Below are 25,514 nucleotides of genomic sequence, written 5' to 3' on the forward strand. Positions count from 1 at the left end.
TCCTTCTCTCCTCTCCTCTCCTCTCCTCTCCTCTCCTCTCCTCTCCTCTCCTCTCCTCTCCTCTCCTCTCCTCTCCTCTCTAACTTTGTCTCCAAACTGCTCAACCTGAGCTGTCCCCTTGATTTACAGATTTCTAATCTTGTCCATTCTGGTCACTTCCAATGAAAATCTTAGTATTTTTAGCTCTGCCACCTCCAGCTCTGCCTCCTGTCTTTTTGTCAGTAGCATCATCTCCATGTTTAAACTTGTCTACCTTCACTATCTCTACTCTTTGCAGGTCCATCACCACTGCAAACAAGAAGGGGCTCAGAGCCGATCCCTGATGTAATCCCGCCTTCCTACTGAATCCATCTGCTACTCCCACTGCAGCCCTCACCACTGTCTTGCTATCCTCATGCAGGTGCTGCACCAGCCTCACATACTTCTCTGTAACTATTAATGAAAAAAGCAAACTATAGTAACTCTACTTGGAACCATAAGCATCTTTACAAAGTCACACTGCAATCCATTTGATAAATGTTGAGATATTTTAGTCTGAACCAAAGTGTTGAATCAACCAACATTCCCACCCGTGGAGCCAATGTCTTTAATCATCCTAGCTCTGAGGCTTTTTATGTTAAATTTGTGCTTTTGTTGGACCCGTTTCAGCCACGGATTAATACACATTTGGTGCCCTAGTGGGTATTTCTGGCAGCATTACTCATTGATGCCTTTTTAATAGCTTTTGGAATGCCACAGAAGAATTAGATTTATCAGAATTAGGATGCACAGAGTGCTTTTTAGGACAATCAATCCTTTGTTGGTTTTGTTTCATAGTCACTGACGATAATGTAAATACAGAATACCAGCTTCATTCTTTAACTAAAAAGCAGCAGGTGTCAGAACCCAACACACACTTTTCTCCTCTGTCCTCTGTATCCTGCACATTGGTACTGCCATTTATGTACTTAAAAACAGCTACACTGTTTTCTTTAAAATTTACATAACATGTTATGAACTGTATTACAGCCTCTGGAAAGATTTAATCCTGAAGAAAACACACAGAAAAGAAATCTTTTTCCCTTCCCTCCCACAACACAGAGCCAAGTGCTAATTCCACTGGATGCATTTCCTGTGAGTTACACACACACGCACACAGTTATATTTACACACAATACACTGGCTTCTTCTGCTGAACAAAATGATGTGGGAGGCGAGATCCGTGGCCAAGCCAGTCCTCCTGCATCTGCTGCTGCAGGAGGAAGCACAGAGGTACGTGAATGTGTGATTTCATGTGGTCTTTTATGTCCAAGGATTATGGCAAACATCTATTTGCATTTCTGTGGGTTTTTTCCCTCCCTCAGGACTGCAGGGACCTTGGGTACAGAACAAAAGAGGAATATCATGAGATCAGTGTCACCATCCCACGTCTGAACAATCACCAGTGACTCTCCAACTGCTCGGCCTCATGTTCCTGTACTCCACGCATACGCAGCATGGATGGAGGAGGAGGAGGACGCTGCTGTTGATTGCAGCCTTTTGACTGAATCAGCATAAACACGCTGATGAGGGGAATCCTTCACGCTGCTTTACGTAAGTGGTCTTGTTAGAGATGTTTTCACACATCCCTTCTGAACAGAAACAAGAACCTCCTCGAACAGGCTCTGACACATTTGCATTAATTCAGTCAGAAGCTGTCAGCGCTGTTTTTGTCTGCACTTTTAACCTCATGCGACCAAGATTTTAAGCAGGAATTCTTTCTCACTGGCCCTGTTTGTGCTGACAGCAGCTTTACTGTTTCATTTATCTATGGCAGGTACAGAATTATAAAATGTTTTTGTGTTTAATAATTATGGTGTGCAAACAATTCAATGCAAAACACATTGAGCATTAAGTACTTGCTTCAGGGTTGCTGCAGCATTAAATCCTACAACTCTAACTCAGTTATCCACAGTTCAGCATAAGTGGCTCTCACTAGTTCTTGGTGAGATCTACAGTGTTAATTTCGTTTTCATTAACGACCCTTTTTTATGATGGAAACGAGACGATAAAAAAAAAAACTACCTAAAATGATTAAATTAAAGATGTTATTCCATAACTTCCATCGTATATGTATAATATCCATCCATCCGCTTCCGCACATCCTGTTAAGGGTCGCGGGGGGGGGGGGGCTGGAGCCTATCCCAGCTGTCATAGGGCGAGAGGCAGGGTACAATGTGTATAATATATTCAACTATATTCTTATCTCAACACAGTAGCTTAAATAGTGCTTGGTAGTCTAAGGCAGGTTGTACATCTTAGGCACTGTCTAGAGTACTGACAGGGACTAGAAAGAGAGAGCATATTTCTTGGGTTTTCTCTGTATTATTGTCAGTTATCCACAGTTCAGCATAAGTGGTTCTCACTAGTTCTTGGTGAAATCTACAGTGTTAATTTCGTTTTCATTAACGATGAGAAAAGTGTGTGTTGGGTTCTGACACCTGCTGCTTTTTAGTTAAAGAATAAAGCTGGTATTCTGTATTTACATTATTAAATGATTGATTGTCCTAAAAAGCACAATATATTGGTCTTTACCCACAATACAAAGGGTATTGAGGCGACAGTTTGTTGTGATTTGGCGCTATATAAATAAAATTGAATTTTCCATGGAGGCTTCTGGTATTCAATCTCAGAGTGTGGAGAAGATGATATCCCCCAGTCAATATGGCTTCAGTCTGGACATATGCCCTAGCTGGGATTCGAACCCCTGACCTCTTGTTTTGGTAACTGGAAATCTTACCACTACGCTACCTTGTATTCCTGCAAAAAAAATGATGGAAAGTTGTAGTTGTAGGAAACATTTTCACACTAAACGTATCACAGCAGCACATATGAAGTATTTTATATGATGCTGATACTGCTGATGAAAGCCACTGATTCTTTCCTTAAGCTGCCTGTTGCAAATCTGCTGCAGAAATTTCTCATCAACCATAAACATCTTTTAAATTCTGATAAAACTAAGTGCTGTTTGGCAAAGTATCCAGCCTACAATTCATATTCAAAAGCTTCAGTGTCATAAAACTGAAACTGTTTCTTATGAATATTTATGAATCAGGTTGTATGTGTTTTTATAAACAGGTCTCTCTTAAAACAGATTGCAATGATCTCGATGAAGCTGTTTACATAAAAAGAAGAAGAGGGGAGGAGGGAGGGGAAGGAATGAAGAACAAGAACAAAAGGTAGAGGATGAAGAGTGCACTTGAATTCCTGTGTGATCCTTACATATGCAGCACATCCCCCATTCAAATCTTTATCACTCAAAACAAAGACACAATATGGTTTTTAGCAGAGGGTTCTTTATTGGACAATAACGGTGCAACTGCATGCAAACATTTGGGCAACACAAGGTAATAAAAAAAAAAAAAAAAAAAAAAAAAAAAAGCCTTTCTTGAAATGTTAATGTTACATTAAATATCAAATTTGGCAAATGCAAAAGTCACCACTTAGTACCACTCATGTGGGATTAAGAGGAGAATATGAATGAGACACATCTGAAGGATTTTATTTATGTACACAATCAGATTGTAATCAGCTATAATCCCCGACAAAGATGGTGTTTGGTATCACATGTGAATAAACTTTCAAGAACCAAGACAGCTTCCAGAAAAGGTGAGGACACTTGAACTTTTGGTCAAAATTGTGGATTTGAATATTATCACAAAATATTACTGGGCAATATAACCAAAGGAACCCCAGTGATGGCACTGAGACAAGGTTTATTACAGTAATTTAAGCTCCTGCCATTTATTTAACGTGTAAACTTTGACACTCAGATTTTACTGAAGTCTGTCTAAAGGTAACTCCCACTCCCCGGCAGTCATCTTTAAAAAGTCTGTCAAACTTTTTCTAAAAGAACTTTCATTTTAAATGTTCACTCGGACTTAAAACCTGCATGTATGGACTCAGCAGCCAAATCCAGTCAAATCAAAGAGACAAAAAAAACCCACTGAAACAGTTTTGATGACTTTACTACAATATACGGTTTTAAAAAGCTCCCTCTGATTTTAATTCAGGATTCTCTTTTCAGAAAAGATTCATGGACGTAGTGAAGGACATACACAGGGTGCTGGGGGTGGTGTGAAATGGAGGCAGATGATCTACTGTGGCGACTGCTAACAGGAGCAGCCAAAGGAAGAGTCTTTGCACAGCATATATATCTCTTATATCTCTGATATTGCTTCACTGATATGAAAGTAATTTGGCTTTAGCAAAAACTAAAAGTGACAGCATGACAATCCTGTTTCAGCACCTGAGACTGAGATCTCCATCCCAAAGCAAATCTTCAAAGCAAATTACTGCCTCGCTGCAAAATATGCTGAGTTAACCTCGCGTATCCCAGGACTCTGTTGCGAACTCTTAATCTCAAGAGTTTCACTTCCTGCTTAAAAAAGTTCAGCTAAAAAGCAGCAAACATGAGTATCATGTCTGAGATGGAATAACTCTTTAAGTTCTCTAAAATTCCCGTCACAACATGCATGGATTCAGTCCCTGGACCTGAGAGAGATCTTGATCTGAATTGGTTTGTGAAGTTTTCTTGAGATCATCAAGAAAATGTCTTCCATTATAATTTTTCTTTTTTATTTAAATTTGATGGACACTTCTGACGACAGTGTGAAATATCTGATCTACACCGATGTGAAAAAATATTTGCCTCCTTCCTGATTTCTTAGTATTTTTTGTATATTTGTCACATTAAATGTTTCAGATCATGATTACTGCCTGACCCTCTGAATCAAGAAAGCACTTAAACAGAACCTGTGTGACAAAATGAAGTCGACTTAAAGATCTCAAAAAGCAACACATTGTGCCACAATCTTAACATGTGGGAAACACAGTTATAAACTGTCTGTAAAGGTTTACAGAACCATTTCTAAGGCTTTTCAGAACAATGGGGAACCTTCACAGGAGCGGCCGGCCTAACAAAATCACTCCAAGAGCACAAAAGAAGCCAGAACAGCATCTAAATAACTGCAGACCTCACCTGCCTCAGTTAAGCTCAGTGTTCATGATTCAATAGTAAGAAAGAGACCGAGCTCCAAGGAGAAAACCTCTGCTGACCAAGGAGAACACAAAGGCTCGTCTCACATTTGCCAAAAAAAAGATCTCGATCTCCAAAATTTTGGGGGGAAATATTCTGTCGACCGATGAGACAAAAGTTGAAATTTTTGGAAGGTTTGAGTCTCGTTACATCTGGTGTAAAAGAACGCCACGGCAACAGTCAAACATGGTGTGATGGTGTGAGGCTGCTTCAGGACACCTTCAGGATACCGTAACTTGTAATTGATGGAACCATGAATTCTGGTCTCTACCAGAAAATCCTGAAGGAGAATGTCACAACCAGTTATCGGGTTTAGCAGTCAATTACTTTTCCACACAGGGTCAGGTAGGTTTGGAGAGCTTCTTTCCCTTAATAAATGGACTCATCATTTAAAAACTGCATTTTATATTTACTCAGGATATCTTTGTAATGGATGGATCTGAAACAGTTTGACACTGTATCTCAGATGGCGAAGCATCCTTCCAGACATTCCCGAATCCAGATCCTGATCGACTCCAAAGATGAATTACTTCAAAGTTGGGACGAGCTGACCTCTGGTAACATTTTCACACTAGTTTGTTGATCTTTTTTTGAATGACTGCTGCTAACAAAGAGACAAACCAAAGTAATCACATAACCTCCTTGGCAGATGTATAAACACAGGACACCAGGGGAAATACACTACAGAAGACACTATAACTCTTTATCATATACTCACTATAATGTTTACAATATGTAAACACAATTATAACCCTGCTAGGAAATGTTTTATTTAATTCCTTTGCCATTCATATATATATATATCCTTGTTACCGGGTGAAGGGTGTGTAGTTGCATGGTTAGGTCCCAGCTCCTAGAATTCAATATTAAATCAACAATTCAAATTGGTCCTTGAAGCTAAAAATCATAACTACATCCTGTAATCTAACATGTCCAGTTTGACTGTGAAAACACGACCACTTACAGTAACCTCTGTTCCTCTCCAACTGACGGCCACGCAGCTGAATAACTAATGTGAGGAGACTTTCAAAACCAAAATCACACGCACACCACAAGGCCTCAGCCAAACATGGGTACAGGTCAGCTGAGTGCCCTTTCAGTTTATCTGAGAACAACACGTATTTTTTTAACCTTTCAAAAATCTCCACTGAAGATTAAATTCTGGAGCCAAAGTCAAACTCTTCCTCCACTTCTTCAAAATCCTCTTCACCATCTGGAGCACCTGAAATACAAAAACATGTTTAAGTCGTTTTATTTAGAGTGACTTTAGCCTCATTTTCTAGATTGGATTTATGTCTGCTCGGGTCAGTGATTTTAGTCCATATGAGGGTTTTTATTTATTCAGTGGCTTCACATGTTCCCCTTTAAAAGTGTGATTTATAAATGTGACATACAAATCCAAGGGAGATTTTAAATCCATTTTTTTCCTGTTTTCCAACAATCTAACTTACATATATATCTAACCATATTCAAACATTTTAATGGTAAAATTTAAATAAAGGTTTGAAGCAACAAGTTTTTGTGAATCCTTTATGGTACCATGTTTTGGGGTATGGAGCCAATAAAGGTGCTCCAAAAGCCAGCAGCGAGTAGCCCAACATTGATGATATTATGTATAAGATCAAAAAACATCAAAAAGTTTGCTTGAACAGGAACGAGAGCATGACAGGCACGAACAGAAGCTGCAGTGGAGCATTTTCAGTTTTGTAACACTCATTTTCACTTCACTAGAAGCTTTTTTTCTAGTATGGCTTCTGTGTTCTCTGTGACAGGGTCTAAGCTAGACGGCATGGTGGCATCGTGGTTCGCACTGTTGCCTCACAGCTAGAAGGTCTGGGTTTGAATCCGCCTTGGTCCGGGCCTTTCTGCGTGCATGTTCTCCCTGTGTTTGCGTCGGTTTCCTCCCACAGTCCAAAGACATGCAGTTACTGGGGTCAGGCTAATTGGTGATTCTAAACTGCCCATAGGTGTGAGTGTGAATGGTTGTCTGTCTCTCTGTGTTGGCCCTGCAACAGGCTGGCGACCTGCACAGGGTGTGCCCTGCCTCCCTGTTACTCTGAACAGGATAAGTGGAAAAGAATGAATGGATGGAGGATCTAAGCTAAAGGACCAACAACACAAATGTAACCCACACAAGTTGTGCCACATATTCTTGACACTGCCCTCTGCTGGCAGTACACAGCTACAACATGCAGATGATGGTTTGCAAAGCTCTGTGAGGGACCCAAGCCTGTATCTGATGTACTGTGTTAACACTTTATTTGAGTTGCACGTACTGGAGGAGAAGTCGATGTTTCCCAGCATGTCAGCGAGGTCTTCGATATCGATGACGAAGTGGCTCATACTCTCATAACCGAGCTCGGGAAGCTCCAGCTTTGAGGCCCTCGCCATCGCTGCCATTCTGCCAACGAACACGCAGGTTTTACAACAAGACTCGAGCATTTCAGCTGCAGAAGTTTAATTTCCTTTAAAAAAAAACAAATACGCTGTAGTTTGAGTTAATTTACATTGAAAGTCCAGATTTTTAAAAGCCAAATCCAATAAAACATTTGCAAAGTAAACTTACCATAAGCCCGGGGTTCAAAATGAAAATCGGGAATTAATGCACATTAAAAAAAATTATAATGTTCTAAATTTAGAAAATGTAAATACTATATGATTAAAACAAAAACAGTAATGCACATAAAAGGCTGCTTAATTTAGCATGAAATTAATTTTCATTTTGCAGCCTTAAATTGACACCAAGCACTGAATGCTGAAGAGTTTCCTTTTATTTTATAAAAAGACTAAAAAGAGTAATCTCACAAGAAAAGACAGATGATTTATACCAGATTCAGCCTCGAGTACTGCAGTGAGTACTGCAGTTTTGGAATGTTTGCACTAGTTTCCAAGCTCTTTTAAACCCAATAAAAATACAAGAAATGTAGCCACACTTCAAAATGGAAACTGAAGAGTCACTTAAGTGCAAATATGAAGACTGATTTAATAAACGTTGGCTGTGAGCTTTGAGGACTCGAAACATAAAATTTGTGTTTTGGGGAAGACTGCAAATGAATTTTGCAGCATGTATGGGTGCTATGTTAAAAAAAAAAGGAAATATCTTTTTTTTTTTTGCTCTCAGACTCTCTCACTACCTCCACGCACAGAGAGAACTGGCTAACACTGGCATACTGTAGATATTTATCTATATTAAAAATCTAATATATAACCATAAGACATGCTCAGTTGTGTTTGACTCATTTTAGGTTAAATGCTTCTAATCTGCAGCCAGTGTTGGATCAATAAAACCAGCGCTAAGTATTTAATCAGGCAGACCTCCATCTCAGAGACTGATGCTGGTTTTAAATAAAGGGCGAAATGTGACTCGATCTATCAGCAAAGCAAACACACGCTGACCTCCAGGTTTCCCCGTGTGGCCGCTCGCTGACGGCAGCATTGTTTGGTTTTTCGATCTGGTGGCCACAGCTGGATCATCTGTTCCACAAGTAATTACTATGTGCTGAATCTACACCGTATACATCATTAATTAATGTATCAGTCACTAAAAATTCATTTTTGAACTGAGCTGTCAGTATTCTCATTTTGGCTCTTTTTATTGCATTTTTTAATATTATTTCATGTTGTTCTTGTTGTCCTATCAAAGTCACTAACACTTTTTTCAGGGGAGGATCACTTCATACATAATATTGTAAACACATTATAGGTTTTAATTATAAATCTTACCCACGAAACAAAGACATTTATTACTATGTATATTTATATAAATTTCAAACAAAAATAAATGAAGGTTTCATTGTTCAGGAAAAAAAACAACACTTTTTAGAACCTGTAGGTGTTCAGAATGTTGCAAAAGTTTTTAGTTGATTATAAATAATTTGAAGACGCCTCACTGTCGGGTAATTGCACGTGTGCAGTCATATCAGTAAAATGTTCAAAATTAAGGACGGAAAACTTTCCCAAACTGTGTGTGGGACGTGTGGGAGGCAAAGGGCACATGGAGAATCAGAGCTTCAACACTGAACACTTACTTTTCCAGTATGACCTGGGCGCTCTGCAGGTGGAGACAGTAGAAAAGAGCAAAGAGACAAAGTTAATCACATTGTGCTTCAGTCACCTCTGCCAACAACATCTGTCACAAGTATTTGTCATAGACGTCAGCGTGCTAAATAAAAACATGGATTTTTTAACACCGGCAGCTGCCAGAATGGCCTCATGGTGTTTACTACCTGCTTCCACTTACTCTATCTTCTTTAACACCTGCTTTGGCAGAGGATGGAGCTCAACATAAAACAGCGACACCTGAGGCTCAGACTCTCTCTCTCTCCTACAAACACACTGACAATCACACACACTTCTCTCCGTGGAGACGCAGTGACGCAGACATCAGCAATAAAGATGCTGAATTTAGTAACAGCCTGCTCGTCTCTTCGGGGACACGTGGGTCAGACCATCCAAGTGTCAGCGCTCAGCTTTTATGAACTTATTTCAAGTTTTAATCAGCCCTCAGAGTGTGCCATAAAACTTTATTTTTTCATAAAAGTGCCTGAATATGTGTAATAATACTCGGAGTTTATCAAAAAACATTTACATTAGGTCATCTGTATTTTACAACAGTATGTTCATGTGCAAAAATGTGTGTTCTGTCCAAAGTGAAACACATGAACATGATTATTTTTCTCTTTTTTAGGTGGTAAATACTGATTCAGGCTGCTGAATGATAAAATCTTAGTTGGATTAATTATGAAAAAAATCAAAATAAATCCAGATTAGTGGGAATACCTGTGTTTTAATGGTGTTACAATATTTATATTGATCATACTGCCCCTTGGCAAGTTTATGAGAGCACACCAATCAGAAAATACTGGATGCCTTACAAGTTAAAGTTGACCTTTTATGCTTCTACCTATTTTGAAAGACTTGATTCTGAAGGATAGGATACTTCTTCAAAATGTGAGGTCAGTTGACTACGTGAATGTACTGAATGACCAGTTTTTTCCATCAGCGGATCGTTTCTTCCCTGATGGCATGGCCATATTCCAAGATGACAATGGCAGGATTCATTGGGCTCAAATTGTAGAAGGGTGATTAAGGGCATGAGGCATCATGTTCACACATGGATTGGCCAACACAGAGTCCACACCTTAATCCCAGTGAGAATCATTGGCACGTGCTGAAGAAGACTTTCCATCAGTACATGATCTAGGAGGAAACTCTGGATGGTAAGAAATGCTTAAACATTGCAGAAAAACATAAAACAATGCCACGGTGAATGCATGCTGTCATTAAAACTAAAATCCCTTTAGGGTTGTGTCAGGAAGGGCAGCCAATGCATGCGCTCCAAGCTACTTTTGGTTGTTATGAGGACATTGGTTATTATGAATGTCCTCTCTTTAAGAGAGTATATATATATGCATATATGCATATATGCATATATATATATATATATATACTCTCTTAAAGAGAGGACATTCATAATAAAAATGGCCAAAGTTTCAAATAATGACGCAATTGTTTTTACAAGTAATCCCTGTGAGCCAAGAGCGCAATTACTCCAGATGCCCGCTGTTCAAACCTTCTGTTTGTGAGGGGCAGCCAATCAGAAGAAAGTTGTCTTAAATGGGGAGGAGCTAAAGCTCATGTAAGCATGACTGGTTTGTATGTAGTTCCAGCAGGTGTGTGTTACCGTACATGACAGAAGTCTGTGCGTATTTCTGTCTATTCGATAAACAAAAAGTGTTTTATTCACGAGAATAAGCAGCTCACTAAAAAAAAGGGTTTAAAATTATGTTTTTGTACAACATAAAATGAAATTTTTTGTATGTACTCTTTAAAAAGAATGCACCTTCCTGCTATTTTTATTTATTTTGCTAAATTAAATTTATGTAGTTCAACTGTTGAATGCCCCAAAATAAAAAGCTGATACATTTCAGTTTTATGTATTTATTCTGCCCACAGCAACAAGAAGGTGACAGATGGTCATTCTTATATAACAGGTTAATACGGATTATTTAGTTAAAAAGGGGGGCAAACAACTTATACAAGGACACGTCGCAGAGGGCAAACAGTTCAGAGATGCTTCGTGAGGAATTTTGAGATTCCTCAACACGAGTTAAAGTCAGCTCCTGCAGCGACTCTGTGGGGTTTATTTTCATTATCACCATCACGCCGTGCTGCTGCTCTGTCAGCCTGGTTTGTCCTTAATTTGAGCTACAGCTGAAGTAGTAATTTTTAAGAACACCTACAGATACACGGTGATTAAAACAGCAGGAAAACAAATCAGTTAATTTAATTTATTCTGGCCGACTGTCGCTGGGCTCAGGCTGTGCTAGTTATTGTGTGTTTTCTACATAATTAAGTGTATTTTAAAAGTCTATACATCGAATGTACGTATGGAATACATCAAAATGTATGAGCCTGTGATTGATTGGTGGATCAATGCAGTGCACTTGAGGGGCTGACCTGCTTCTCATTATCTCTGCACGAGTGTGAATTAATCATAGGAGCATCAGAGATGATGCAAGCTTTTAAAGGTATGCAGGACCAGAGGAGACTCGTGTCCTTGGGGGTGTTGCTGAAGTAGAGCACCCGATGGAGAGGCATCCCGCTGGACTTACTCCTCCAGTTTCCCTTCTCACCCTGCGGCTGTGTACGTAAAGCCCTTGATCATCAGTGGGCTGGGGACCACTGAGCATGGATTACCCTGTCTAATGAGAGCCGCGGATGGGGAAATATCGATGAGTAGAAGGAAAGTGGAGGAGTGAGTGAAGTGTGGATGAGACTGTTAAATAAATAACAAAATAAACTGATTTAAACATCAGTTTTGCTGTTATGGCATCTGCTGCTTTAGTATAATTAAAAGTACAGATGCTGTTGAGCACAGAGTCAGTTAAGGAGGGAAACCTGAAGGGTGCATGCAAAAATTAATTCAACTGTTAGCTAAGAAGAGTAATAATGATTTAAATATAAAAATAAAAAATGCATACTGAGTCCCTCTTGATAGCAAATACTACTGTAGCACTTTTTGCAGACTTGGTATGAATTGTTTCCATTTCCTGTAATTATTTGTTGCTGTGTTTACTGTTATTATGGGAACAAATCCTGATTTGACAATAAAGATAAAACCCTAAACCTCAAAAAAACAAAAAAAAAGCTGAAATGCATATAAAGAGAAGACAGTAAAGGAGTAACCAAGTGGTTGGAAAAGCAATTAACAGTAATTACTGTTTAGCTCGAATGACTCAGCTAAATTTAAAGGATTTAGTAATGAGCCAAAAAGTAATAAAGGCCTTGCTGGTGGTAATCAATAAAATAGATGTCTGAAATAGATCTGTGAAGTAGCAGATAGGATGTTGACATAGTTATAAATATTGGATAAATCGTCAATATAACTAGATTGGAACGGAAAAGCTAAAAGTAATTAATGAACACTTTCAACAGTTTGTCACAGACAGCCGAAAGTGATAAAGAGCAAAGAGTAATGATGGTGGGGTTGATGTAATGTAACAGCTAAAAGTGATGGTTTACAAAAAGCTGAATGTAATGCATACGTGACAGAAACATCAAGGGTTCGACTCCTATGACTGTTAGAGAGCAACCAAATGAACTGATTTTAAAACTGATATCACAACATTCATCATGAACTAAATACCCAGTAACTCTGGAAACCATCAAATAATCAGTTCCTTATTGTTATTATAGGTCATAAAACAAGTGAGGAGTAGGATCACTGTCTTACTGGCTTCTGTACAAATTAATTTACATATTTTTGCACCAGAAGAGCCGCCCCCTGGTGGCCATTAGAAAGAACGTAGCTTTAAAACATCTGCACTGACTTCACCAACCCTCAGGAAGACGACCAGAGGCTAAAATCTTAGTTTAGATAAGCTAGAGCAGTCCTGTATTAGGAACAGAAATCTTTGGCCCACCTAATATTATTCAATTAAAAATATAATAATTCATTATTAGATCTCTTGCTGGAAGACTCTGAAGTGTAAAAGCTGGAGGGAGAAATTTCTGGGCTCTAATTTGCATTTTGCAGCAGGAAGTGTCAAATTACAAGTTGTTAAGAATGGACTGCATTAATGAGACTTATTGTGTGAGCTGATTGTTTCATCTGAGCCAGAGGTTTGAATCATCATCAGGTTTACACTCTGAGACGATAACGGCAGCCTGTCAAACGTCAAAGAAAGCAAGTGGAAGGCGAGGAGCTGTTTAAATGTGAATATTTACAACACTTTTACAGAAAGTTTAACTGTAGGAGAAATTCTGCACAGTCACGATTGTCAAGAAATGTGGGAATCACCTTGAAAACACTAACCATGTGCAGAGAAGACCTTTTACTTATTACTTTCAGGCCAACTGAAGGATCATGTAACAGGATCAAAGATTTCTGAAAGCGCCTTGAGGCGACTGTTTGTTGTGATTTAAATAAAACTGAATTGAATTGAATTGAAAGAAAGACGGATCTGATTTTCTGCCCGTGAAAACTATGAGAACCGAGCAAACACACACACTGAGGTCACGTGCGGTTTTACACACCTGTATAAACAAAGGCACATGTGGCTCCTCCATGGACTGTATGGCCGACTCGACCAGCGTGACCGCCTCCTCCAGGTGATCGCTGTGCCGATGGATGAGGGCCTGAACGTGTTTGAGCTTTTCATCCTGTTCTCTGGTGATCAGACCCACCAGCTCCTGCTTCCGCTCCTCCAGGATGGCCACCAAGCTTTCAAAGTGGCTGCACAGGTGTGCTTTCTGCTGCTGACCGTTTTCCTAAAGAAATATGACACGACAAAGTTCGTCATTTAAGCACTTCCTGTGCACTTATCAGACCTCTTCAAAACTGAAGAAGCCTTTCAACCATGACCTGAATGACTGAGAACCTACAGACCTAATTATTAAAGATGGACGTAACCGCTGTGACATCACCAACAGAGCTGTTATAAGGAAAAACTATCCACAGAGACTCAACCCCTTTTTTGTGGCAGGCTGTAAACATGTTTATTTCTACTGCTGTGAAGCCGGATGTTTTAACAAGGGAGTCCTTTGGGGACTGACTCATTTGTGGGGACTGACTCATTTGTGGGGACTGACTCATTTTTGGAGCCAGGTGGTCTTTACAGAACCTGCAGTTTTTGGTAATTTCACATTGGCTTTATTTTCTACACCCACTGGAAGACATTAGGCCTTAAAGAGCACAAAGTGTTGGTTAAAACTGCAGCAGTAGAAATCTAGATGAGATTAAAAAAAAAAAATCCTCTTCCCTCTCAATCTGAGCTTCTCCCACCAGACAAATGGACAATCCAGTAAAAGTTCATTAAGGCTGATTTTCTTCTGTCCTCACAGGATTTTAACCCAATCTTACCAACCTCCAACCTTTTGCACCACCACATCTTCAGGGGCTTCTTCACTCTTGATACTACTTCATACATCTCAGTATAAGTGATGATACTGGTTAATACTGCTGCGATACTCAGATGAAACCAGTCTGTTATGCTACACAACACAGCTAGTCAATGTGTGCTTACAGCTAGCCTCAGTGACAGCAACTTATTGACTTCTCAACCTTCTCTATAACTGCATCTCAGAAAGTCATGTCATCAAACCATATTTGATGGCTAAAATCTGTTAAAATATAATTACAATACGTAGATGCAGGGATTTTTATCCATTGACTACTATCTGTCTCTTTAAGGAAATAATTCTCCTTAAAAAAATTAAATGATGCTTTTCAGAGCAGTTCAGACTAACATGAAATGACAGGATTGAAACGCAGCAGGGAGAACAAACAAAACAGGGAAACATTGTCATCTGTGTCATGTGATAGTATTTAATATCTTGGAGATTGTTAAACACAGCGTATGAGGGCCGCTGAAGGTTAAATGAATAAATAAACTAATTAAATTGCACATTTTCTTCATGTCTCGTGTGTGCATGTCTAACCTGTATGGTGCGGCAGATTATTTCCATCTGAGAGATGACTGCCTGGATATTGTCATTACTGGCCACCAAGAGCGCAATGCCGTCGCTCAGCTCCGCCTGCAGACATTCAGATCATCAGTTAATATGGAAACACACCCCAAAAATATTCCAACAACAAATCGAATCTGTTTAATCTAAATATATGATATGAAGAGAGTTTAGTTTAGATTTAGGAAGTAATTTCAGTCCAACACGGTTCATCAAAACTACCAAATTTTCACAAATATATTTATTCTAAGTGTTTAGTACACGCCCACATCAGCTCTCCTACAGCAGTTATTGATTTAACAGCCAATACTCCAGTTTCTCCAACACTAACATGTGATCACAGCTTTTCACTCACCCTCTCAGCTCTGCATGGGGAGGCAATTAAAACAGAGATCATCACTGGTAATGATAAACTACAGCCTCTTATCAAGTCCTCTGTTGGTCTTTTAACAATTAACTGTCAGGAAACTGGGGCTGCTGTTTATTACCAGCAAATAATCATAAATAAAGGTCATCCAATCCTGCTACCTCCATCTGAGAAGTATTAAAATACATTCAATACTGAGTTTTAGATACACACCAAAAAGTATTAAATCTATTATTTCCTTTTAATTAGTCTACTGCGGTGAGCTTTAAACAGCTAACAACTAAAAGTAAATGCTAAATTCTTCATAATGGAGGAAATTTAGCACATTATCCCAATTTTAATGACCCAGAACAGGTTTCAGGAGAGATTTTAAGATTTAACTACTGTTTGCTGTTAAGGCTCCTCGGTATACTGATGAACAGCAGCTCCTTAAAATTACTTTTTAAAAGCTTTCTTAAACATTTTCTCATAACTTTTCTTATAATTTAAATTTTTTTTTTTTTAAACTTGTGATGATCTTACAGCACCGTCTTTCATGTCCGTCCACAAGAATCGCTGCTCCTCCGACAGCGTAGCTCAATATTCATTCAAACTTGCACACAACGATTACTTAGAGGTTTCACTCAAAGTGCGCTCAGGGTCAAGGCTGCAGCTGTCGATCTCAGTGGATTTTAAGTCTCATTACTTTGTGCAATTCGGCCAACCACTGTCAGGAAAACATCACTTTCTTTCTGTACTTCACACATTACAATAACCTGTGAATTATGACTTATCATGAGTCACTCATGTGCTGAACTGAGCGGCACTCTGTTGTATCCTTGATGCTGCACTTGGCGCCACTATAAACAAATCAGAGTTTATCCTTGGAGCTTCGATTTAGGGTTTTAAAATTTTCCTTTAAACTTTTTATCTGTGATTATATGTTAGAGTAAAAACACTTTAGAACCACTAGTTTTGATAAGCACTATGCAGTTCTTTTTATTATTAATATTTAGCAGTCTGGATGTGTTTTGGAGGTTACTGTCATGGTTTAATTCCCTTAATTCTGATCTGATGCCTTTGAGAAATTAATCACCAGAAAAATCTTCTGGCCACATTTTCTCAAATATGAGTTTTCAAGTCCAGAACTGCCTTCAGTGAGATGTTTTATGGCAAAAACAATGACCGGATTAATAAAAAATAAACGCCACCTACAAGAAACTCTGACAGCCAACCAGTCAGGATCTGATGATTCTCGCTGGCTTTCATTAAAACCTCTCTCACATGTAGAGGATTGTTCTGCAGGAGGAATGCAGGGGGAGTACGTTCTCGTTAGTAACCACCGCCACCAGCGAGCACAACAACAACATGAGTCATCAGCATGCATCTGTTTCGAGTATTTTATGACATCATGCACATTTTTATAGTCTTTTACAGCCGCTTTACAGTTAGAGTGTCATTTGATGAGTTGTTCGTGTAAGAAACACTCTCACTTCTGTGCCGGCCAAATGAAGTCACCAAACTTTTTTGTTTTTCAAATCGCACAAAGATGAAGAATCAACAACTTTCGGGAGCCTCATCTAAATTTCAGATGAGTGAATCAGAGGCAGAGTCAGAGATAGAGAGGCCGGCACCGAAATGTCAACAAAGCCAACTGCTCAATAACACGCCGGACGCTGCCGCCGCCACCATCTGCATGACAAAACTGCTGCACTGTGTCTTTGTGTGACTTTGTGCGTTGAAAAACAGAAGCTACACTTTAACTCTGGGCGCAGAGATAGATGGACAGACATCCATGTGCATGCACATGTGCACATACAGGTGTCTGGATATTAGCGGCTATATGTATGCTGAGCACGTGCTCCGGGTGTTCGATCGGTCTGCTCCTCGTCTTGTTTAACCTGCATGATAAACACAAAGCCACTTACAATCTAAGGTCTTAAATGTCATCACAGTTGAAAATGTCTAATATTTCACAGCCCTACAGCTGCTGTGTCTTCTTCTCTTTCACTTTGGTCACTGATTTGTTTCCACGGTGGGGGACAGTGTGCATCTTGTTGGTGTTTTAGAAAGAGAGGTCAGGAAAACAGAGACATGAGAGGAAGACTTAAAAATAGAAATAAGAGAAAGAAAGGTAAAGGTCGTTTTCCCTTTATAAGAACACACCTACCCATATTATTTTATGGTGGCAAACTCTGTGGTCATTTGACCTTTAAGCTTGAGCTCTCGGAGCAGAGCTCTCTTTAACTCAGCTGACAATGAAATTAAATGAGGGTAAAAGTCGTCAATTCGAGTGGGGAAATGTGAAGTGGATCAGGCTTAATTTAAAGTGTAAGGTGAGGTTGAAAGAAGGGGTGACAGATTAACCCTGGGAATATGTCACATGCTTATGTGGCATAGTAATTCTAATGCATTTTTTTGTTGTTGTTGACTATTTTAAACAGGGGCGCATTTATATCAGCAAGTGGGCTTTTATTTTGAAACCTGGATTCATTTTATAATGTAGCAATAATGAAAGACAAATGGCTGGGGGAATGATTTGGCACGCTGCATGTTTTAATATAAATTTCTGTATGTGGGGGCAGTGAATCAGTAACCCGTAGGAAGAATAAGTGATATGACACATCGCCATATCTCTACTGATGGGGCGACCACAGAAAGTCGATGACAATTCTGTGACATTCGACTACAAGCAAAATAACTGCTGCACATGCAAAGCGTGCACACCCAGATTTAAACATTTCCAAACCTTTAAGCGAGCAACTGAAGCAACTACCAATGAGAGTGAAGTATATCATTTGACATATGAGAAGGTGATAAAAATAGAAACTGTAATGTCCACTCATGACTTATTGTCAGCTACAAAACAATGTGTGACGATCGAATGCTTCCTGTGTGGACGCTCCTTTAGTGGAGAGTAGAAAACAGTTAAAGCTAACCCATTCAGACTGTTTTAAGCAGTCAGTTTACATTTTTGTCTACTGTCACAGAGATGTGATGTTTGTTATACGAGCCCCGCCCAGCAGCTGCCCAAACCTTCTGTTTGCAAGGGTTGGCCAGTCAGAACAAACTGGGGTTCAAAGAAGTGCAGAAGTGCATCAAAGTAACGTAAACTGATGTAGAATAAAGCTTGGATAAAATCAGGTGCTGTAACTGACTGAAGCCGATAACAGCGATCCCTCACCTTCTGTCTCATGTAGACGGTGCTGAGCGGAGCCACGTCACAGTCTCTGTGCTGTCCGAACACTTTGCACATGGAGCAGGTCGGCGTCTGGCAGGACAAACAGTAGATGTTGATCTTCTCCTCTTCGTGTTCTTCACACATGAGCTGCTGCTGCTGATTCTGCTGCTCTGGTTTCATGTTAACAAGCCTGCAAAATATGAAAAAAATGTATTGTTAAATGTGAAGACTCCTCTGGGGGAATTTGGATGTGGACATAAAGGGAGGCTGGCTGGCTTTTTTTTGGTGAGGATCTATTTTTGGATATAATCATATTGCAGGTTTTTGTCAATGTTACTGTGATGCAACCCATTTGTAGCCATTCTTATTATTTGCCTTAAAATTTTTAACATTATCTCAATTGTACAACAACAAAGAACAAAGTTTATTTTAGCTTAGTTTTATTACTTAAAGCAGTCTGTTTTTGTAATGTCCGAAACTTCATCAGAGTAAATAAAAATAAGTTTGTAAAACATCTTAAATTTAACATCCCCTGCAGATACCCTGCAGCTTCTAACATTTACAAAGGCAGATGCACAGCAGCCCTTAAAGCACCTGGAAAGTTCAGGAGAAAACCAGTGTTTCATTTCTAAAATAATCCATAAGTAAGGTGTTTTATGATCCTATTTTAGTCTCTTTTACTAGCTGTTAGTCATCATTTTAAAACCCTTAAAATGAGACTAAAAGGAAACTTGGCTAACTTTTAATCTCATTTCCATGCATAGCATGCACAAGACTTGGCATCATTGTCCGTATTGTTGAAGCAGCTTAGTTTACTTCTGTTATCGCTGACGTATTTTGACGTCAGTGGATGATGGAAGAACTACATTAAGAGTTTGGCAGAAGAGGCAGTTGTCCCGTTGCCACCTGCGAATCAAGAATGTCACTGCTCACCTATAGATCAGTCAGTTTCCTTAGTGTATGCATATATAAAGGTCATTATCACTGCCATCTCCGATTTGTGTGTGTGTGTGTGTGTGTGTGTGTGTGTGTGTGTGTGTGTGTGTGTGTGTGTGTGTGTGTGTGTGTGTGTGCTTTGACATCATTCTCCTCCCAGATTTATCACTGCCAGACATTTCATTAAAAAAAAAAAAGAAAGAAACTCACACGGACACGGATAACTCTGGCACCACATCGCTTCCTAAAAACAACAGCCAAATTTTATGCAACAAACTGTCCTTTGTGCTCTGACGCAGGCATCTCTGACAGAAATGATGATTAAGTTATGATAATTTTTTCACCCATGAAAAAATGATGAGAAAACCACGAGTTACAAAAGATTTGTGAACATCCGTGTGAACGATCGCATCTATTTTAGCCCACACAGATAAAGAGGGGACTCCTGTCCTGCTGTCTCTCTTCTTTTTAACCACTGACTCATTCAGCTTCTATTCTGGAGTCAAAGTGACAAATTTACACTCAGGATGATCTGTTGTAGTAAGCGTGCAGAGTAGATGTACTAAAGAGGCTCATACTGTCATACTGTGTGCAGCTGGTAGGTCAGGTGTTGGGGATATGCAGGTGGAACAGTTATGATATCTGGTTCCAGGTGAGTCATGCTGGGGAAATACTTGGTAAGTGGTTCTGGTTCAGGTGGTGCTGGTTGATACGTTCACGGTAAACACTTCTACTTTTAGATCTGGTTGAGAATTTGAGTTTCTTATGGTAGATGGTCTTTGTCGCCTCTTTTCTTGTGCAGGAGTTATCCAAGCTTTATAATAATTTTTAAAAAATCTGCTAATTCTAATTCTGCTTCTTCTGCTTTTGCTTCTAATTCTGATGATTTTACTTCAGCTGATCATTCCTACAATTCTAATTCTGCTTCTGAATAATAACAATAAAATAAGAATAATAATTTCATTATGAAACAGCCTAGTTCATAGATGATGGCCACCTAAATCTCTGCTGCAAAAATAGAAACATTAAACATGTTAATTCAGAAATTTTAATCTTAAAATATGAGATATTAAGATGTTAAAAAGGAATCATTGATTATAAATTAGTATCTGCCTTTCTGTCCACCTGTTAGGAAAGCCAATACAGATGCACCAAATCTGTCACCTGTAATTTTAAGAAAAACCTGTGACTGCAGTGAAAGTGTCACAGGTTTCTTCACACGCCGACCCTTTTCAACATGTATGAACATAAAAGTGATTCTTCATTTTTCCAGCATGTTTCCACACACAGCTCATTGGCTAGCTGTAATCATCAACCTGCAGATGAAATAAAACGGGTTCATGCATCAATAAAGGAGAATACAATAAAATCAGGAACTGACGTGTGTCTCAACACTGGCTAAAATATTTTACTCCCTACTTCAAAACTCTGACTTATTTAAAGACAAAACTCGAGCGTATGTCAGAGGGAATAACAGGGAAGACAAATGTAGGGAATAACCCTGAATGACTTAAATCATTAAAGCACTGCTGTATATAATTATGTAAGCATGCATGGTCCTGGCTACTGTAAATGTACTTTATATCAGTCTCAATGAACAAGAACGCAGTATGAATACATCAGCTCAGCTCTGCTGACAAACAAAGCTGCTGTAATAAAATATAATGCTGCTCTCTGCTGGCAGTCACTTATTACTGCAGCTAATGATAAACACATTCACAGCTGAATTTAGTGTGTTTTTAAATGATGCTGCTGCTAATTGAAATGTTATTTTTAAGATTTATATATACTGTACTGTGTCATCTCATGACTCTTCTGAATTGTTAGGTTTTATTAATCTCGTTACACAGTGATAATAATTAATATAAAACATGCATTAGCTGGATAAACTCTGACCTGTTTAACTCTTTCTCAGCCTGTGGATCTACCGAGCTTGGACATGACGTTAGTAGTGAATCAGGATTGTTTAGCGCGATAAACACACAGGAAGGTGTGTCACACAGTAAGATCATGAAATGAATACAAGTATTTAAAACTGAGCATTTAGAGCAGACTGAAGCCTGAGAGAGTACCTGTGTTTGCATTACCAGAATAGATTTGTCAACTTTCTCCTGATTGGCTGTGCATCGCAAACAGAAGGCTGAGCTGCAGGTGGATGGGGCCTCTGTGATCACAATCAGTGAGCGTGTGTCTGACATTAGGAATGAGTTACTACCCCTTCTTTCCTCCCTCACTCGCTCACCTGGAGGACTCCTGCTGTCTGTAGATGTCGATGATGTTCTCCACCAGCAGGTTCCTCTGCAGGCCGTAGACTCCGTGGCGGTCCAGCACCACCTCATGGCGGCATGATGGACAGCGGAAGCGGCCGCCACTGGCAGTCACACTGGAAGAACCACGGGAATGCCACAGAGGGTTCGCTGACTGGATATAAAAAGAAAAATCAATGATAATAAGGTGAGCGGTATTAACTTCAGTAAGCTTCTAAAATGCACCCAAAGTCAGCATATAGAGAGGAGGACTTATTTATTTTATTTATTGTCATCAGTGGCCTGATGGCAATAAATGTGGTTCATATCTGCAGTTTTCCACAGACCACATTTAGCCTTGACTGACGGCGCTGACTCAGGGTGACTCAGCAACGTCTAGATGCCTCAGCTCAGTCACACAATCAGATCCACCTTCCATAAGCCAGATGTTAGGTGTATCATGACATTTGGGCCACATCTGGCAAAGAGACCACTTACTGTAACCCTTTTAATCTTCTTTCCACCCCCACCCCACAATCTCCAACCATTTAACAACAGTTGTTCCCTTGTTTCCTCTTTACACTATATTGCCAAAATTATTCAGTCACCCATCCAAATCATTGAATTGAGGTGTTCCAATCACTTCCACTGCCACAGGTGTATAAAACCAAAGACCTGGGCATGCAGACTGTTTCTACAAACATTTGTGAAAGAAATCTAGATAGGATGATAGGATACCACCTGTGCAACAAGTCCAGGTAGTATCCTAAGTCTGTGAAATTTCCTCACCACAGTCAGCTGTTAGTGGTATAAAAAAGTGGAAGTGATTGGGTAGGACAGCAACTCAGCCACAAAGTGGGACGCCGTGGTGGCAAGAGGTCACCAACTTTCTGCTGAGTCAATTGCTGCAGACCTCCAAACTTTATTGTGCCAAGTGTAAAGTTTGGTGGGTGGGTGGGTGGGGGGTTATGGTGTGGGGGTGTTTTTCAGGAGTTGGGTTCGGCCCCTTAGTTCCAGTGAAAGGAACTCTTAATGCTTCTGCAAACCAAGACATTTGGGACAATTTGATGCTCCCAACTTTGTGGGAACAGTTTGGGGATGGCCCCTTCTTGTTCCAACATGACTGCACACCAGTGCACAAAGCAGTTCCATAAAGACATGGATGAGCCAGTTTGGTGTGGAAGAACTTGACTGGCCTGCCCAGAGTCCTGACCTCAGCCTGACAGAACACCTTTGGGATGAATTAGAGCGGAGACTGTGAGCCAGGCCTTCTCTCCAACATCAGTGTCTGACCTCACAGATGTGCTTCTGGAAGAATGGTCAGAAATTCCCATAAATACTCCTAAACTTTGTGGAAAGCCTTCCCAGAAGAGTTGAAGCCGTTATAGCTGCAAAGGGTGGGCCAACATCATATTAAACCCTCTGGATTAAGAATGGGATGTTACTCAGATTCATGTGTGTGCGTGAAGGCAGACGACTGAATACTTTTGGCAGTATAGTGTATATTTAATATACAGATACGTTGCCTAACACTGAAGTGGAAGAGAATTACATAAATATTTAAGAATGTTTTTCTGTTGTGAAATCACAGCTTTGAATCTAAGGTCACCGCAGACTCTGAAGAGGAGCGCTGACTCACCTTAAAACCGTTAAAACAACCATTATAATCTCAATTCTGAAGAAAGCCTGAAGGTTTCTTCTGATTTTCTGTCAGTCTCACCTGGAAGATGTCGTTGGCACACTTGCGACAGAGGTTGTGCTGGCAGGGCAGGATGACCACAGGTTTGGAGAACATTTCCAGGCAAACGGGGCAGATCAGCTGCTTCTCCAGGTTCTCCATGGTGGCTCCGCTTCCAGCGCCGGGCCCAGAGCTGCCTGCTGTCGGGTGCTTAAAACCGAGAGCAAAACTCATCACCTCCAACGGCGAGAAAGATGTCAGAGGCGACAGGAAGATGATAATCTAACTCTGCTGTACTCTTAAATGGCCGTAAAGGTTGTTTTAGTCTTTTCTTCTTAGCAGTTATGCCATTTCTGTCCACCCCCTTACCCCACAGCCTGTATGCCTAAAGTCCATGCAAAGACCCTCCCATATGCCTCAGTCCCACAGCAGCCAGCCTGTCCTCTGTTGGTATTTTTAGCTCCTCAGTTTATTCTGGCTTCAGTTACTGTCTAAACTGCGTTCCTGAAGGTCCGGGCGTGGCAGGGATCACTGCAGGGTTCAAATGATTCTGTTTTTATGAAGTCTGATACTTCAGAGGGGATCCTGGTGACATAATGCAACCTGTGACAGCCATGTTAGAGGTCATTAGCATGTTGGCATAAACAGCTTGAAGCATTACTCAACTTTGATGTCTGTTTGTTCCTGCAGAACACTGAGTACGCAGCATGTCTGCTCATCCAATTTTCTGAGTAATCTCACTCAAAGCTGTACTAGGAGGAGTACTCGTAAACAAAGTTTTTACTCAGAGGAAAATACTGTTTAATAAAGGACAATTAATCACAAATATTTTATATATATATATATATATATATATATATATATATATATATATATATATATATATATATATATATATATATATATATATATATATATAATTTTTTTTTTTTTGCGCAGGTATGTTTTAAGTGAAAACTTAGTGAAATTCGTTAACCATTTACTGACATTTTGCTAAAATATGTATTAGGTACAAATTAATATATTCAAAGCAATTTAGTTTTTTGATATTATTAAATTAAATGTTTTTAATTTGCATTTTAAGCAAATATATAAAGTAAGATGTGTGATTGACTGATCAGGCAGAAGAAGGAGGAAAAAAACAAAGTGTCAGTAACTAGATCCTGATATGAAGCTGAACAGAAACACTCACTGAGCTGCTGCTCTCCAGACAAACAGCAGCTCACAGGACACATTTAAACAGAAATATCAGCCAGAGAACAAATATCTGACTCAAGATCGCCATCTACTGGTGTTCCCTCTGCATGACTCTCAGGAGAAGGTTGGATTTATTGAATACCTGCATCAGGTGAAGTTCAGATGACATCACGCTCGTACCGTGGATTGGAAATCAAAGCAGGGCCGTGACTATGACAGGATTTCTTTGTGGGAATTATCCGTCTTTACTGACTTTTTCTACTACACTTAGAAACAGACGACATCTGCACATTACGGACCATTCAAGTCATTTTTTAATGAATATGAGGGGGAAAAAACAAATCAAGTAAACTTGAACAGAGACTGAAGATGCGATAATTAAATAAAGTCAGTAAAGCTTATTTATGCTGTAAGGACCAGAGAAAAGCTGACTAGTGGTCTAATGTTTCTAAAACCTCAGCCTGTGATGCTTCTCTTGCAGTGCCTGTAAATCTCATGTTACTTTTAAGAACAGTAAAGCAAATAAATGTCTTTCTTGTTAAATGTGACACAATTTCACTTTTTAAATTGGGAAATGGTTCAAATCAAGTGTTCACTTTATTGCTTTTGCTTTATTTGAAAAGAGTTCCAGTTTCTTTATTACATTAGCTAGATATTTGTATACCATTAGCGCATTTTGTGCGTATTCTCACTGTGTCTGACACATTTCTACTCTTTGTCTGTAGCTACGCCTCTGGGCCAGACCCTTTGTTAAAAAAATAGGCTCTGACCTGGTAAAATAATTGGCTACTCATGCAGCAACTTGCTTTAAGAAAATACACTGTGACTACTGTGTGTGCCCATTTGTGAGGCCTGTGGAAACAACCTCACAACACCTGGGCCCAAGTGCACCAGGACTCCACAGA

At 39.6% G+C, this 25,514-nt stretch overlaps 1 protein-coding gene across 2 annotated transcripts; it reads right to left on the bottom strand.

The window, feature by feature from the left end:
• Positions 1-3,407: 3,407 nt before the first annotated feature.
• On the bottom strand, positions 3,408-23,950 carry trim54 (tripartite motif containing 54). 2 transcript variants are annotated; one of them, XM_030721847.1, is made up of 9 exons: positions 23,455-23,950; positions 21,731-21,909; positions 18,556-18,742; positions 14,999-15,094; positions 13,595-13,828; positions 9,085-9,107; positions 7,333-7,457; positions 6,188-6,278; positions 3,408-5,657 (listed from the first exon to the last, which is right to left on the bottom strand). In XM_030721847.1, exons 1-8 carry the CDS (start codon positions 23,644-23,646, stop codon positions 6,211-6,213), a joined length of 1,104 nt encoding a protein of 367 aa, XP_030577707.1. In that variant the 5' UTR covers positions 23,647-23,950; the 3' UTR covers positions 3,408-5,657; positions 6,188-6,210. The 2 variants fall into 2 exon arrangements, with proteins under 2 accessions (XP_030577707.1, XP_030577706.1); XM_030721846.1 differs by having other exon boundaries at positions 3,408-6,278.
• Positions 23,951-25,514: the final 1,564 nt, after the last annotated feature.

Source organism: Archocentrus centrarchus, chromosome 24 (genome assembly GCF_007364275.1).
Source record: "Archocentrus centrarchus isolate MPI-CPG fArcCen1 chromosome 24, fArcCen1, whole genome shotgun sequence".
NCBI classification, from domain to species: Eukaryota; Metazoa; Chordata; class Actinopteri; order Cichliformes; family Cichlidae; genus Archocentrus; species Archocentrus centrarchus.